This window comes from Alligator sinensis, unplaced genomic scaffold, assembly GCF_000455745.1.
Source record: "Alligator sinensis unplaced genomic scaffold, ASM45574v1 scaffold400_1, whole genome shotgun sequence".
NCBI lineage: Eukaryota > Metazoa > Chordata > Crocodylia > Alligatoridae > Alligator > Alligator sinensis.
Window position 1 is genome coordinate 792,652 of NW_005841897.1, and position 15,308 is coordinate 807,959.

The window sequence follows — 15,308 nt, forward strand, 5'->3', positions numbered from 1 at the left end:
CGGGGCGGGGTTTGGGTGACCCCAGCATTCTTCCCTGCCTGTGGCAGGGGGTCAGGCTAGATGATCTGTTCAAGTTCCTCCTGACCCTAGCTACTATGAAACTATGGATCATAACCCAAAAGTGGGTTGCAAGAATATATGAAAGGGTCGTGAACAAACTTTAAAAATGGATCGACAAACTTAAAAAATGAGTACTCCTTTAAAGGAGAAAAATGGGGGAAACTGGATTTTCCCTTGCAGGCTGGCAGAGTTCCAGCCTGCGACTAGCTGCTTGCAGCCTTCCTGCCCCCCACACTGGGGGACTGGGGCCTGGCCCAGGGGAAAGCGGGTCGGGAGTGAGAGCCACTGGGTCAGGACTGGCCATTGATATCTACAAATGGGTCCTGGTACAAGAAAGGCTGAGAACCACTGGTGTAGACAAACCCTTAGATGCTTAATGCCTGGGTCATCGAGCCAGCATCATGCTGCCAGGTGTCAGCAGTCAGACCTCTTCTGAGCAGGCACTGAGCATTCATGAAGAGTGAGCAGGATTACAGCAGGGGCCAAAGGTATAGGTAGCAGTAGTGAACTTTTGCACAGCACAGCACAGCCACTAGCTATGCCCACCACATAATCCTGTGGGGCGGACCTGCCCCCACACACAATCTGATTAAGGCAACAACCACAGTTTGAGAGATCTAGTGTGCTGATGTGAGGTTTGATTTGGAACAACAGAAATCCCTTTGTTGATTATAGTTTGCAACAAGAAATATTACCCCAGGAAATTGTACACTGTAGCTGCCTTCCTCTGTGATGGGAACAATACAAACAGGTTGTGTGGTGCCTTATCCTCATCAAGGATCGGATTTACAATGCTGAATGCAAATGTCTGGTAAAGTCACTCCTCCTCATGTGCTTCTGAAACTGAATAACACCTGTTTCAGAAAGGTCTGATCCATTAAATAGATTAAGAGTTTGCGAAATATCACGTTAAATGATAAACAGCCTCTCTGTTTTCATCAGAAGAATGGAAAGCAGCCTTCAGAAAAAGGAGGAAATACTCAGTGACCCCATTTCTGGTCTCCACCGTTTTAATCTGGAAAACAAACAAACCAAAGTGTTGTGGAAATGAAATGTAATGGGTTCACTAGGCGCCATGTTACTAGAACAAGCTCCCATGCTTGAGTGAATTTTAGACATGGAATTACTACAGCCTGTGGAAAGTGAAGTTCCTAGTGAGTTTTCTGTCATTTCCTCTTCCTTTTAACTCTGTGTTTTTGAGGAGATTTATAGTTGGGTGCACAGCAAACTTCTTATCCTGTTCAGGGAAGAGTACTCATAGCTCCTGTTGTATTGAAAAGGGAGGGCACCACCCGATATCTGGCTCTAGGAAGTCATGCACATGCATATGCGGAAGCAGATGGAGAAGTGAATACTACAAATTAATGGCCACGTGTTTTGCTTCAGTGTTATTAAATGCATTTGGATACATAAGTCATTGATGCAACAACTAGATCTACCAGCGTGGACATCTTTAATGGTTACAGGAAAGCCAAAGGGTTTTTTTCTTGGGTGAACTTGGCTAAGTACACTGCTCTTTCTGACTGTCTCTTAATGGAAGAAGTGGAAGCACATTTTTGGAGTGCAACAGGATGGCATACTAATGTGTCTGTGTGCACTCTGTGAACCTTGCAAGCCTCTGCTTGTCTAGGGTACCTTTTTATTTTCAAATGAACTAGTAACATCTAACATCAAAATAGCAGATGATGGGAAGGTAGTGCCTTGGCTGGTAAACTTTCATGGCATTCTTGGGTGGCTCAGTATGTATTGGACATGGTTAGGAATTTTCCATTGATCTGTCTTTTGATTTAAAAAAAAAAAAATGCAGCTTCCACAAAATTGAGAATTCGTGTTTTTTTTCCACCCATAGGCTGATTGAAATTAAATATTTTGTTTCCAAGTCAACCCAAAGCAAATGTTTTGTTCTCTTAAACCAAAATTAATTCACTGTGGGACAGGTCAACTTTCACCTTCGTTCATCTGAGCTGTCCCGCAGTCTCTTGGAAGCTGTAGTATGGAAACCTTGTTTTCCTCTGTGGGGAGATAGGTCTCCAGGGGCTGAAGGAAGAAGCTGGAACTGTGGACACTCACAGATGAGAATCACCATGGTCTGGAGAGAGCAGACAGCCAGCAGGGATGCTCAGGGGCAAGTTGATATTTTAGGGGAAGATAGAGCAAGGCTGTTTTTTCTTCCTGCCTCTCCATCTGAAATGCCTCTTGAGGCCCATAAAGGAGGTTGTACGGGGCAAAGGAGTTCCTTCTCTGAGAGCCAGAGGAGATGCTCTGCACCAGGTATTCCTCTTCCAGAATCCAGCAGATACTCAGCAGCCCCTCAGACTTCACCTGGCCCATGGAGCAGCCGGTACTTGGGGATCTGCCAGATGATGCAGGCAGGGAGCCCCACTGCAGCAGTGGGACTCCTCCCTCACTTCCCCTCCCCAAGCCAGGATAGGTCAATTGACTGGAGAAGGCCAAGAAAAATTGAGTGGTCCTGTGGCTGCTGCTTCTGCAGCATTGAGCTACCTTCATCTCCGTGCAACCCCCATCTCCTTCCTGTAGACCCCAGCGAACCTCTCAAACTGGGCAGTGGCTCCGTCTAACTCCAGTTCCTCCTCTCTGGTGCTCATGTTTGTGGCTGAGCCAACCTGTAATTTAACAGTGAGGATATTTGCTGAAAGAAGAAGAAAGATGAACTCCCTCACTCCTGCTTCCAGTCCCAGCTATGCCTGGTAGTTTAGTTTAGCAAGTAAAATCACAAAAGCTTTGCTTTGCCTGTCTCCTGTGCTTTTTCTTAATAGCTGCTCTGCAGATTACAGCTTGGGGCCAGACAGAACATCATCCTCGGGCAGCAGGCTGTAATCATTCCCTGCTTACCTGGCTCCTGTCATTCCTGTTGGCATGAGCAAGAATGAGAGACAGCAAGGGGTCTGCTCTAGAGAGGCACATAAGTGCTTTATAATGGCTCGCAAACTCCCCAGGCCTCTTGGGCCAATGAAGGAAGTCGCTGATTATTTTCTCTGTTGTATTTTCCCTTTTAAATTTACCTAGGCAGGGGCAAAGGGAAAGTGCAGCCTCCGGATGGAGTCTGCTGATATGGCACTGCTACTTTTTTTGGTGTGACTTGGAATCCAGCCTTTTCTTTCTGCAGAGGAAGCCCTAGGCTGGACACAGGTGGCAGAGGAGGATGGCTTAGATGTTGTTCATGCTCCTGTGACCGTTTGGCCTGAATCTCAACAGGATGTTCTTCAAGATGCAGTTGAGGACATGCACGCTAATGTGTTTAGCAGCAGGCTCATTGCCTCTCCAGTGCGTTTGCTTCCTCACAGATGGGTTCTCGGCCCATCCTTGCTGGAAGAACACTTGCCAATACCGAAAGGCTGAGGCCATTTCTCTAAAGAGCTTAAGGGCTGCCAGGTTTGCCATGTAACAGGTGTAAAGGCTTGTTTCAAAATATTTGAGATCTGGCCGTTAGTGGTTGGTAGCACAGCTGGTGGATGGTTAGAGTGTGCAGATCTTACTGTGGAAACCTAGAGTGACCTGTACCATGAGCTTGGGGGGATGGCTATTCTTACTCATCTCCTTCATTTCTTGATTCTAAGCTTTATTTGCTGTTTCTGCCTTGAGATCCCAATATGCTGTCTGTGCGTCTGCAGGGAGCCTCTCCCTATTGTAACTGTGTCACTGCATCAGCAATGTGCTCTACGCTCTCCTGAATGCTCTGTGTTTTTAAACATCTCCCTGAGATGGCGGAATGTATGTTTTATGATCCTTCTCTCTTACTCTTCATCCCCACTCTCCCACATCATAATGCTGTTTCCTTCTATCAATTTTTACAGCCTCCTGACTTCGCCTCAGAGATCCTCTTCCTTCTGCACCCCTGCCCTGCACTGCATACGCACTGCTCTAGAGGCAAAGCAATACAAGTGTTCACCCTCCACACTCGGAAGGGGCTGCAGGTAGCTCAGGGATCCACCCAGTCAAGTTTACAGCCACCTCTCCTTCACGGCATAGACCTTTTCTCTCCATAGAGAATGTGTGCCCATACTAGACTGCAGCGTGGACAGCACCCCTTAGCACCAAGGTCCCGGTCTTCTCCCAAACCTATGGATGTATCTGTTGGAACGTGCCTGGTCGTGCTGGTGTCATTGGTGCTACTTTTTATTCTGTATAGTGGCAGGCAGCGCCGTCAGTCTTTGTCCTGTGGCTGGGAGAATGAGTACCCCTCTGTGGAGGCATTGCTGTGCCCCAAACAAGAAACTTATCCCCACACTTCCTCCTTTCTCCGGCACTCCTGTTTTCAGCATTCCCCTGGAGTAGTAGCACATGTATGGACAGCTGAGCTGCCTGCCTTCCCCTCTGGGAATGCTTTGCTTTGTGAGACTCCTCTATGTTTAGCCCTGCATTGATGTTACCTGGGCCACCTCCAAGAGAGACGTGGAACCGTTTCCTCTAATCCCTAGAACCAATGAATGAAAATGAATTCCAGAGTGAATGAAAATTATGGCAGGACTATTTTTAGTTCTATCAAAGTGGTGACTGAAGCTGCATCATCCGTCTCACTCTTGTATGAATTTTCTGCTTTGCTTGTTGCAAAATGCTTTATGAGTCTTCACCTTCTTAAAAGAGGGCAGGAGGGGTGAGGTAGCTGGGTGGTAGAGGGGGCCTAGGTTGGAGCATTAGGATGTCATCTTTTCAGACTCAGGTTCAAATTGTAGATTGGGTTATAAGTCACCCTAATAGTTCAGGTTTAGTTTCCTGGAAAGGTTAATGCATGTCACAGAATCATCCTGGTCTGGAATAGGAAGAGTGGTACAGATCAGAGTTGAGGTGCCCTTGCAGAGCTGTGAGCATGTGCATTTGAATCTTGAACAGTGGGAGGGCTGCAGGTTGAGGCAGAGGTCTATTGGCACAGCTACCTGCTGAGCCGTTGTGACTGCAATGTGCATTGGCACAGCTACCCGATGAGCCTGTGACTGCAGTGACAGGAGAAACTGAGCTCTCGGTGGAGCTGCATTGGCAGAGCTCTGGGGTGGGAGGGGGGATTTGCATGGTGTCTGTCTCCATTGAGACAGGTTCAGGCCAGTGATGTAAATAGTCTTTTATTCTTGTAAGCAGTGAAATCCACCCAAGCCTTTTCAAGGTGGGGGGCATCACGTGCTGTAGTGCATGTTAGTACCTCCAGTGTATTTGCATCGGCCCTTCTACATGCACTCCTGAAGAGTTTTCTTTTCTGTTGCTCCATTGTGCTTTGTGTTGTCTACCAGTTCTGTATCCCCTTTTGGTACTGAATTCCTATACACTGCTAAATCAGTTTTCAAATTGTCAATTCAGTTGTCCAGTTTGCAGAGCTGCCTGGATATCTAATGGAGAAAAGCTACAACAGCACAGGCTATTCCCTGATCCAACAATTTCTTCACAAACCCACTGTCCAGGATCTGAAACTAAACAGCCTCAGATTTCTTAAGACTTGATTGTAACAGTCATGGAATGTGGCAGGGAAGTGTGAGCTCTTAATTAGGAGTGACATGAGGTCTGTTGTCATCAAATGGCCCCTTGTCCTCTCTTTCTGTAGCCACTTTCAGTAGCCTGCTGCTGCAGAGTCATATGGTCATCCTAATCTTTCTGGGGTGTAGCCAGAACTTCTCAGTTCCCCCTTCTCTATTTTCCTCTCACTCATGTCTTTCCATGCTTCCTCTTGTTCATCTCCCCAAATTCTTCATCCCTTTCTTGATTTATACAACTGGGGGTAATAACATGGAGGTGCTAAAGCATATTCATGCTAAAGAAACACATCACATGTGACAAAGAGTCTAATACAGTTGTCTATCATGTGTTGCTTTTTTGGTTTTGTCTCAGATTTGGGATTCTGTGGGTAAAGCGAGCAGTTTTTATATCTGATTGAAAATGGCATGGAGAGGACTTGAGGGCCTTGCATGTCCATCACCCCAGAGAGGTTATCTCGTCTGGGGTGGCTAGCTGCCTGGACATCACTGGTAACCTGCTCTTGGTTAACTACATGTAGTTCCTTACCAAGTTCTACCAATTCAAACCTTTTCCAGTCAGATGCTTTTGACTCCTTGATTGGTTGTGCAGATCTGCTGTGAAGGAGTATTTACTTGAATGTTCAGCAGTGTGCTTTAGTTAGCCTGGCTTTAGTGAGTCAAGCAGGCAAGCAGCACACAGCTGGTTAGTCAGCAGCTCATGGGAGGGTGAGAAGATTATTGTAGGGGACTTCAAGGCATTCCAGAGATGGCATGCTTGGCATCAGGAACAAACCAAGAAAGATGAGAGTGAAGCGCTAAATGGACTGTTTTCTGCTGCCCAGAATGAGATCACCTCAAGTTTGGGCCTGACCACAAAGAAAGCCCTCACTGTCCTGCGAGACCAGTTGTCAGCACTGCTGGAGGGACATCAGAAGGAAAGGAAGAAGGTGACTTCATGGAAGGTAAAGCACAAAAAAATCACAATGTTATGCATTATTCCCATACTCGGACTCTGACTCTGGGTTGACTGAAAGGCAGTTGCATCTCTGAGAACAGGGGTGGCCAGACTGTGGCATGTGTGCCACCAGTGGCCTGGGCAGCCTCAGTGTGGCACGCAACAGAACAGGGAGGAAACCGGCAGATAGAGCAGGAGATCAGGCAGGGACTACAGAGTAAATGAACAGAAAGTAGAGCAGCAGATCAAGCAGAAGAGGAGGATCAGGGGTGGCAGTTGGGGAAGATATTAATTTGTCACATCTGCCAAAAAGGTTGTTCCCCACTGTCCTAGCACTTTTCAAGGGGTGGGAGTGGAGGGGTCGGGGGTCGGAAATGGGGGAGCAGGGATCTCCTCTGCAGCTGGACTCTTGTGGAGTTTTACAGGAGCTTAACTTCAGCCCTAAGATGCTCAAGAGTTGCAAATGCTGGTGCTTCTGGTCAGTCAGTCTTTCCTGCTAGTGTTAGGAAGATCTTGGATGTGGGCTACCCCCTGCCCCTGCCTTCAAGACATTTGTAAAATTAGGGCTTGGCTGTGTTTGAAAATGATGCCTATAGAAGAAGACTCTAAAATCATTTCTGCAGTAGGTGCATGGGGTTGTTGGCATCGGGCGGGGGGTGTGAAAGGCTTGGGAAGCCTAGCACAATGTCCTGGGTGGCCTGTTCCTTGAATACAAAACTCCAGTGTTTTTGTTTGTAGTAATTACAGTTGAAAATATTGCTGTTCTGTCCTCTGGATCAGTGAAAACATGGCAGCCTGGCACAGATGCTTTTTCATTGTTCCAGTGCTGCAAGGCAGCCAGTGTTCATGCAGACCAGGCATCCAAACAACTGCCGGTGCTTTCGAATTTAGATGAACAGTGCCCGGAGAAGCTTTCTTCTTTTGGGGGTTTTTTGCAAACTTTGCTGCACTCCCCGGTGATTTTTGCTGACTGCTGCCTTCCTCTCACTTGTATATTCTGCTTTTTAAAGAGCTGCATCTGCGTTTTCTTCACACCAACTCTCTCTGAGGCTCTTTCCTTTTGTAGGAGGTGTGGAGGAGCAGTTTCCTGTACCATGGTAACCGTTGCTCCTGTTTCCATTGGCCGGGTGCATCTCTGATGCTGCTGGCAGCGGTATTGCTACTATGCTGCTATGGGAGTCAGCCACAAGGGAGGTAAGCAAATAGCTTTTCCTAGTTGACTGAAAGGGGCTGGTTTTAGACTGTAGAGCTGGTGCCTGTGGTTGACTTCTGCAAGGAAGGTCTACAGCAAAGACTCCTGTTGGGAGTTGGTTAATCTCTCCTGTTCTTGGAGATGCAACTGCCCTTCAGTTCCATAGAGGTTCCCAACAGGACAACGAGCCCCTCTCCTGCTAGGAGTTACGTGCCCCTCCTGCAGTGTTACTAATTCTTCCAATGCCCTGGGTTTGGAGCGATGAGACAATTCTGGAGCTGCACTGGGGCTGGTACTGTCTTGTGGAAAAGTGCAGAGTCCAGTCGCCAGGGCCTTACCATTCCCTGGTGGCATTTTTATAAGGGTATTTTTTTTAAATTGAAGTAAATAATCTTGGATCTCTCGGATGGAAAACCAAGCACAGCCTTTGTGCCTCTGTTCTTTTTGAAGAGCTAAGTCTGGGAGATAAAAAGATCCATTCCATGTGCATCTTCATCTAGGAAGCGAGGGGAATGTAGTCAGCACCTTTGCTCAACAGTCTTTTGGTTTCTTTCCATTTGCCCACAAAGCCACGGTGCTGAGATTGTGAATGCCCTGGCTCTCTTCCTTCTCCTCCTCCTGGACCTCTTCCTGATTGGGCGGCAAGAAAGGCTGAAGCGCAGAGAGGTTGAAAGGAGGCTTCAGACCATCATTGATAAGATAAACGGTGACATTTCTCTCCTTCACTTCCTATTTGTATTGTCAGGCATAGCTTCTTTCTTTCTTAGATGTTTCTCCAGAGCTGAAGACTTCTGTTACCTGTGTTTAGTTTTGTCCCATCTTGCACCCTTTAGATGGGGAATGTTGAGCCATGATATATTGCCATGTGCTGCAAACCTTCACATTGTAAGGCAGATGGCCATTATGTCTTTGCACTGGAATATTTCAGACCCAGAGCCTCCCATAAAAATATCTTCCTTCCAGCAAATGGTGAGAGAAGAGAGCTTTATGGACAACCCCTTCCCCACAGGAGACAGGGAGATGGGAACCCTTTTAACCAGGGCAAGAGCCCTGAGGAGTCTCTGCCTGGCAAAGGGACAAAGCAGTCCTTTCAGCATGGGGACCTCTGGCACGTGCTCCCAAACTTTGACTAGTTTAGGTTTAACTTAGCATTACCTGGGGTCTGTTTTGTGCTGGAAATGGGCTGTGGATAGCTTTAGGAGATGGGACAGTAGAAAAAGGTAATGGCAGAGGGTTGTGAGGATTGTATGGGATTAGCACTGAAGAGCTTGCTTACCGCAGTGGGATGCAAATCCCTTGATGCTCACCAGTCTTCTCCAACAGGGTTCTTCCCTTATGCTTCTCCAATCCATACACTTTCAGATATGTTGAAAGATGGCAAGGAGGTGAAGTGGCCAGATTCCATGTACCCCGACCTTCACATGCCTTATGCCCCATCTTGGTCCCTCCACTGGGCTTATAGAGATGGTCATCTTGTCAACCTACCTGTCAGCCTGTTGGTAGAGGGAGACATCATTGCCTTGAGACCAGGACAGGAATCCTTTGCCTCTCTGAGGGGGATTAAGGTAACTTGACTGTCTTGTTTTTTCTCGTATGTCACCATTGTTTCCATGGATTTTTGTGCTGGTAGCCAGTTGACTGGGCATGCAGTTTTCTTGGTGTGCATTTGATGTCCTCCTACTTTGCCTCCTCAGCCCTGCCAAAAATCCAACAGCACAGACACACAAATAATACCAGAGCACAATACTCATTTCCCCCAGGACAGGAGGGTGTATATTGTGTTTTGATCATAGTAAACACATATGAATGGATTATTCAGTTGAGTACCTTCCTATTCGAAAACCTTTGGTGTAGCTGTTATTCTAGAAAATGGATCTGAGGCAGAAAAATCACTGTCACTAAAGGAGCCTTTGTTCCAAGCACTCCTCTCTGTGGATTTGCTGTTTTTGCTTTGCGGACAGAACTCAGGATGAGATCAATGAGAATTTAACACAGTACTAGGTGGGGAGCATGCCCTTTGGATGAAAAAGGGGAAATTTTATTCTGGGTTTGATAAGGAGAAATACAGGCTTGTCTGTATTGGCCCTCACCCCACTGCTCCCTTATTTTAGAAGGTATAGGATATGTGGATTCAAAGTGGATGCAGAGCGTTGGAATTATGATCTAAGGAAAAAAACGATTTTTGAGCAGGGGGAAATGTTTGTAGGCTTTTAGGTTGGACAAGCGATCTCTTGTCTAGAGTGATCATTATAAAATCTTGTAGCTGCTGGTGATAAAATCTTCAGGCTCCATAATAATTTTAGGGAATCTGGAAAGGTGGGGGAATGGCCAGTACTGGAGGGAATATACACTGGGCAACATTTTAGCTCCCATAATTAGCCCTGGATAACAACAAACTAAAAACATCCTCCTGCTTTATAAACCCCTCCTTCATCATGCTTGGATGCTCTGTTTTGCCCTTAGCAATAATGTCGCAAAAGAGGCAATGAGGTCTAGCTTTCCTTTTTTGCTTTGAAAGCTGTTTTTGGAGAATGGAAACTTAAGGGAAGATGTGTTTACTGAACAGGACACACTTGATGGTACAAACAGAAACTTTTGACATAGCAAAGAGAAGCCTTAGATTAGAAATGTGTAATGGTATACGGGGAACATTCGTAAATAGATGTGTTGGAGGGAAAAAAAAGATTAAATAACCCATTTAATGCTTCTGAAGCATCTTTTAGTCAAGGAGCTCACATCATTTTCACAAACATTAAATAATTAAGCTCCTGAACTCCAGTGAGGTGGTAGGTAAGGGAGTTAGCATGGATTCTCAGCCTCTACGTATAAAGCATTTGCATCTGGATGGGAATACAGTAGCTGGTTATCCATACCAGTTTAGTATAGGAGGTGAGGGAAAAAATGTCATATCTTGTTTAGACTGAAGAATTGTTATAGTAAGAGAACTGAAATTTGACTATGGCATCAGAATTAACTTGTTGCTCTTGCGTAAAAGCACTCTGGGAATCTTTCATGGGCACAAAGAGAGGATTTAGTTTTTTGTACAAGCAATAAAACATAAGAACCCTCTAAGTCTGGAAATAAAGTACTAACCCCTTGGGAAGATGGAGTGCTTTGTTATGCAAGAAAGATTTGGAAATTAAGTTATTTTCATTGCTTTTTGTTGTAACTTCCACTCTATATGTTTGTCTGAATGAAATAGCCCTGTGTGCAATAGTTAGGTTCCTGGATAAGTCCTGCATTTTGGGACCGTATTGTAAGGCACTGAGAGAGTGAACTGTAGGAGGAATGGGGATGTGCCACTTGTGGTGAAAATAATCTTGCTGCATCAGAACACCAGTACCTTGTAGGAGGTTTCCATTGAGGCAGTGATGGTGCAGCTTTGGGGCCCTCTTTCTCCCTTTCTTTCATTTACTAACAGGATGATGAGCACATTGTTTTGGAGCCAGGAGACCTGTTTCCCCCTTTCTCTCCTCCACCTTCCCCAAGAGGAGAGGTGAAGAAAGGACCTCAGAATCCTCAGCTGTATCGTCTCTTCCGTGTCTTGAAGACCCCAGTGATAGATAATGTCCGGTAGGCTAAACACTGTTCCAGAGGTCTATGCAGCTTGCCTTGATTCTAGCTGTAGCTTTACATCAGTTTTTCCCAGTCCAGGTACCTTTCAACAGACAATGCTACCTCTTTTTTTTTCCATTAAATTCTTGGACCTCTGGGGCTATGACTTCTGCTGGACCTCTTCAATTATTCTCAGCAGCTGTTAAGCGAGGTAGAAGCACAAAGCCATGCTCTTGAAATTCCTAGTTCAGCTCTTCATTTGCAAGTTGAATTTTGGGATGTTGGTAGGGAGATTTAAGAATTCATGTTTTTGATAGCTAGCCTTGCCGTTGGCCCCACTTTTATATATGACGTTCTAGAATTTTATTATTATTTTAAATTTCCATTTCAGACTTGGAGATCACACTAAAAGTAGCTGTCAACCCTCTAACCAAGGGTGGCATCTCTGAACCATGGGTTCTTGGGTGTGGATCTGTAGAAAATGTTAACCTCCACCACCATCAAAAGGAGAGGATCTTCAAGGAAGGGAATGCTAGCTACTGGATGAGAAAAAGGAAGAAGTGAGGACAGGCTGCAGTTGGCAATGAGGCAGAGTATCATTATTACTGAGTTTGCTTCAGCAATGAGCTTAAGTGCAATTTGAGAAACTGTGTGGGAAATGATCTATTCTGTAACACTACTGACCTTTCAGCTACAAAAGGGTAGGATCCTTTGTGGATGATGTTTTAGGTGACCTGAGGAAGAATGTCTTGCATTCAAAAGCTTGTCTAAAACTATCCCAAGTCCATAGTTGGTCTAATAGAACAGAGGTTTCCAGCCCCTGGGCCGCGGCCCGGTACCAGGCCGTGAAGGGTTGGCTGCTGGTCCGCAGGAGGGTTAGCTGCTGGACCAGAAGTCTGGAAGTGACTGGCATACTGCGGACCGGCAGCCAACACTTTTTTCTACTGAGTATAAAAGCCCTAACATTGCATCTCAATATTGCCGAGTATAAAAAAGGGTCGACTACCAGTCCGTGGTATGCCAGTCACTTGTGGCTTGCAGTTTACTGGTCCAGGGTTGCTTCTGGTCCGCGGTTTGCTGGTCTGCAGTCTAAAAAAGGTTGGGAACCACTGCAATAGAAGTTATCACCCTAAGAAATCCTTGCTTCTTGTTTGAGAATAAACTAATTCATCCTTGGGATTTAATCTGTCACCCAGCACCTTTCTGGCCAGCTGGCTTCTGACTGTCCTCTCTTATCAGAAGTGTAGATTAGAGTTTGAAAGCTGCAGTTCACCTGCTAAGTAGCTACAGAGAGCCTGCTGACCAACATTTAAATGTTTCCCAGCATTAAATGAAATGGAATACCTGGCATTGGGTCTCTGGGACAGCGACCTTTTCCCAGTCTTGGAGAATGGAGATACTATTCTGATCAAGATCAACTAAATGGATTACAGTGTTGAAAGATGCAGTGTTAGGGCTTTGAGACTGTTGGCTGGGATTCCGAACTAGTTTCTGTTTCAGGTGGTGCCTGGACATGGCTTTGTCCCGTCCTAAGTATGCTGTTCCTATTGTATTGGTAAGTCTGATTTTTAAGGTCCCTATTGCTGTTGACAGTGTTGTTCCAGAGTTAGCAAATAAGCAAGTCAGGACTAGCTCAGTTAGAAGTTAAGATCCTCTGGCCTTCAGTGAGAAGTTCCAGCCTTTATGGGAAGTTACAACTCTTACAGCTGGCCTTACATTTACTTTATATTGCTTAGAGAAGTACAGTGAAAAATCGGTGAACAGCCGTTATCTAGCAGTGAGAATGGGGGTGAAGACTGGAAATATAGCATCAAACTCACTGTGTCTTACAGGCTTTTTCTAGACTAGGAAAAGTTACAGGGATCAGGGACTCTCTTTTTCCAAGTGGAGTGATTTGCTGATGGTCTCTCCTCTGTTGGAACGACAGGCTGGCTTCTTGATTACCAATGCCGTGCGCTTCATTTTCAAGGCTCCTGGAATTGCTTCCTGGCGATACACTCTTCTTCAGCTGCAGGTAAAGGAAGATCATATTGAGCTCAACCCCATTCTCTCCCCAACCAGAGTATACTCTGTGTATAAGCTTCCCTTTGTCCTCCAGCATCCTCTTCCTTGTTCATCCAGGGTACAGGTAAGCTCTCTGAGGAGCAGTGAGCACAACGGCACCTTCTGCCTACAGTTGCCCTCAGGGTGGGCTGTATGCTGTTTGCTCAAGAATTTTTCTTTTCCATATTCAAGGCTTGATGCCAAGTCCAGTGTGAAAAGTGATTGCAAGTAGATATTCATTTCTGGCTGCCGCCTTGGTGGCAAATCCCCAAGTGACGTGTATCTTTAACCTCTGTGCTCCTCACTGTTTTGCACTCCTTTTTGGTCCTTAATATCTTGCTCCTTTGTTCCTGTTATTGCCTCCATCTATCCTCCTGAAACATCAAAGAGGAGGTCACATGGCATGGCTGAGGTCTAGTTGTGCCTTTTCTCTGCCTCGGTGGTGACCTGGGATGGATTTTCAGGTGAATGGTGTCCTGCCCATCCTGCCACTGCTCTTTCCTGTCCTGTGGGTTCTTGCTACTGCCTGTGGAGAAGCCAGAGTCTTGGCACAGATGAGCAAAGCCTCACCCACCTCACTGGTAGGTATCTTCATACATCAAGCTGTTGGATTCGGGGCAGGGGGGGGTGGGGGCTGGAAGATGAAAGAGTTTGAGAGAGAGGCTCAGTGGGCTGTTTGTTTAGTGGGTGAATCCACAGAATGATTAAAAAAAATACAGATGGGCAGTGCTTGGGTTCTGTTTAGTCTATCTCCCTAGGGAAAAGTGCAGCATGATCTCCTACAGACCACACTCAGGTCTTCTGCTCAGTTCCAAATGACCCAAGGAGATGGGAGGCTTCAGCTTGTTTTCCTGGGAGATGATTACACAGTTCAAGAGATCCACAGAAGACAAGTGCATTCTATGGACCAGTAGAGAGCTGTGTACCTTATCTTGCAAGTCTAAATGAAAATAAATGCAATGTAGTGGTCGTAATTAAGGATAATTTAGTTGGTGGAAGTGGCTGAGTGCTCTAAGTTCCTCTTTGAGGTGCTGCTGTTCCATGTAGGGTGGGAGCCATTTCTTGAGGTCCTGGGGCTTGTGGGGTAGGTGTGATCAGTGCAGCAGGTTAGGACTAAGTGAAGTCTCTTGTGGAGGAGATGATTCATTCTGGCATCAGAAACCTACCTATCCACTCCCAGTGGTGGTACTGGCCAGGTGCATTACAGTGGTCTTACCTTCCTCTAACCTCTGTCATGAAGCATCTGCCTTAGGCACAGTTCCTCACTTCCCTGACACTTTGTCCTTCCTTGGCTGCCATGGCATTAGTCTGTGGTGCCTACTCTCCCCCCTACAGGGTAAGCATCACTTTCAGTCACATTCATGGGAGTTGCTTGTATCCTGTAGGTTGGTGTGGGACAGAGATTACATCCCTCAGTAGCACTAGCGTGCTGATTCATCTCCTTTGAGTGATTCCCCCTCTTCATTCTGTCTTTGGATCTGCCCTTTGGCAGAGTGATATTGGAGCTCCTTGTCTTCCCTTCTCCATTGCCATTGATGCTGCTTTCATCCATCACCCATGCTTGCATCTTCAGTGTGCTCTTTTCCATCTCTTCCCTTCTTCCCATGTGTCCAAGCAGTCCATCCACTTCAGCCAGTTCTTTCTCCATGATTTCTTACACATGGTCCTTCCTCCTTGTCCCACAGAACAAGCTTTGTGGTGTTCCTTGGTCACTTGCACCTTGGCTAGGGCAGCCTTCTCTTTGGCTTCTCCATTTCCCACCTTCCTTTCCTCCATTTGGTTCAGAATGTAGCAGGTAAGATCCTCTTCCTCTCCAGTCATCAGTACCATGTTATTCTCTTCCCCTCATCTCCCACAGCATTCCTCTACCCTTATCTAGTCCAAGCTCTTGATTTGTAGACTTTTAAGGCTTGAAGGGACTATTGAGATCACTTTGTCAGACCTTGTGGAGAACACAGTTTATAGGACTTTGCTGAATAAATTTCAGCTTCACAGACAATAAATGTGGTTGAATTTTCTAAAAGAATCCAATCTTGAGGTA

General features: G+C 46.0%; 1 protein-coding gene across 2 annotated transcripts in view; it reads left to right on the forward strand.

Annotated features, from left to right (window-relative positions):
• The window catches only part of TMEM94 (transmembrane protein 94), a 44,329-nt gene that overhangs the window by 3,344 nt on the left and 25,677 nt on the right, over positions 1–15,308 (forward strand). For both annotated transcript variants that reach the window (XM_025197441.1, XM_025197442.1), the window contains exons 2-9: positions 6,365–6,484; positions 7,544–7,671; positions 8,239–8,375; positions 9,032–9,234; positions 11,091–11,242; positions 12,725–12,779; positions 13,152–13,238; positions 13,732–13,848. In XM_025197441.1, the coding sequence (XP_025053226.1) occupies positions 6,365–6,484; positions 7,544–7,671; positions 8,239–8,375; positions 9,032–9,234; positions 11,091–11,242; positions 12,725–12,779; positions 13,152–13,238; positions 13,732–13,848 (999 nt within the window). The remainder of the gene's footprint in view (positions 1–6,364; positions 6,485–7,543; positions 7,672–8,238; positions 8,376–9,031; positions 9,235–11,090; positions 11,243–12,724; positions 12,780–13,151; positions 13,239–13,731; positions 13,849–15,308) is intronic.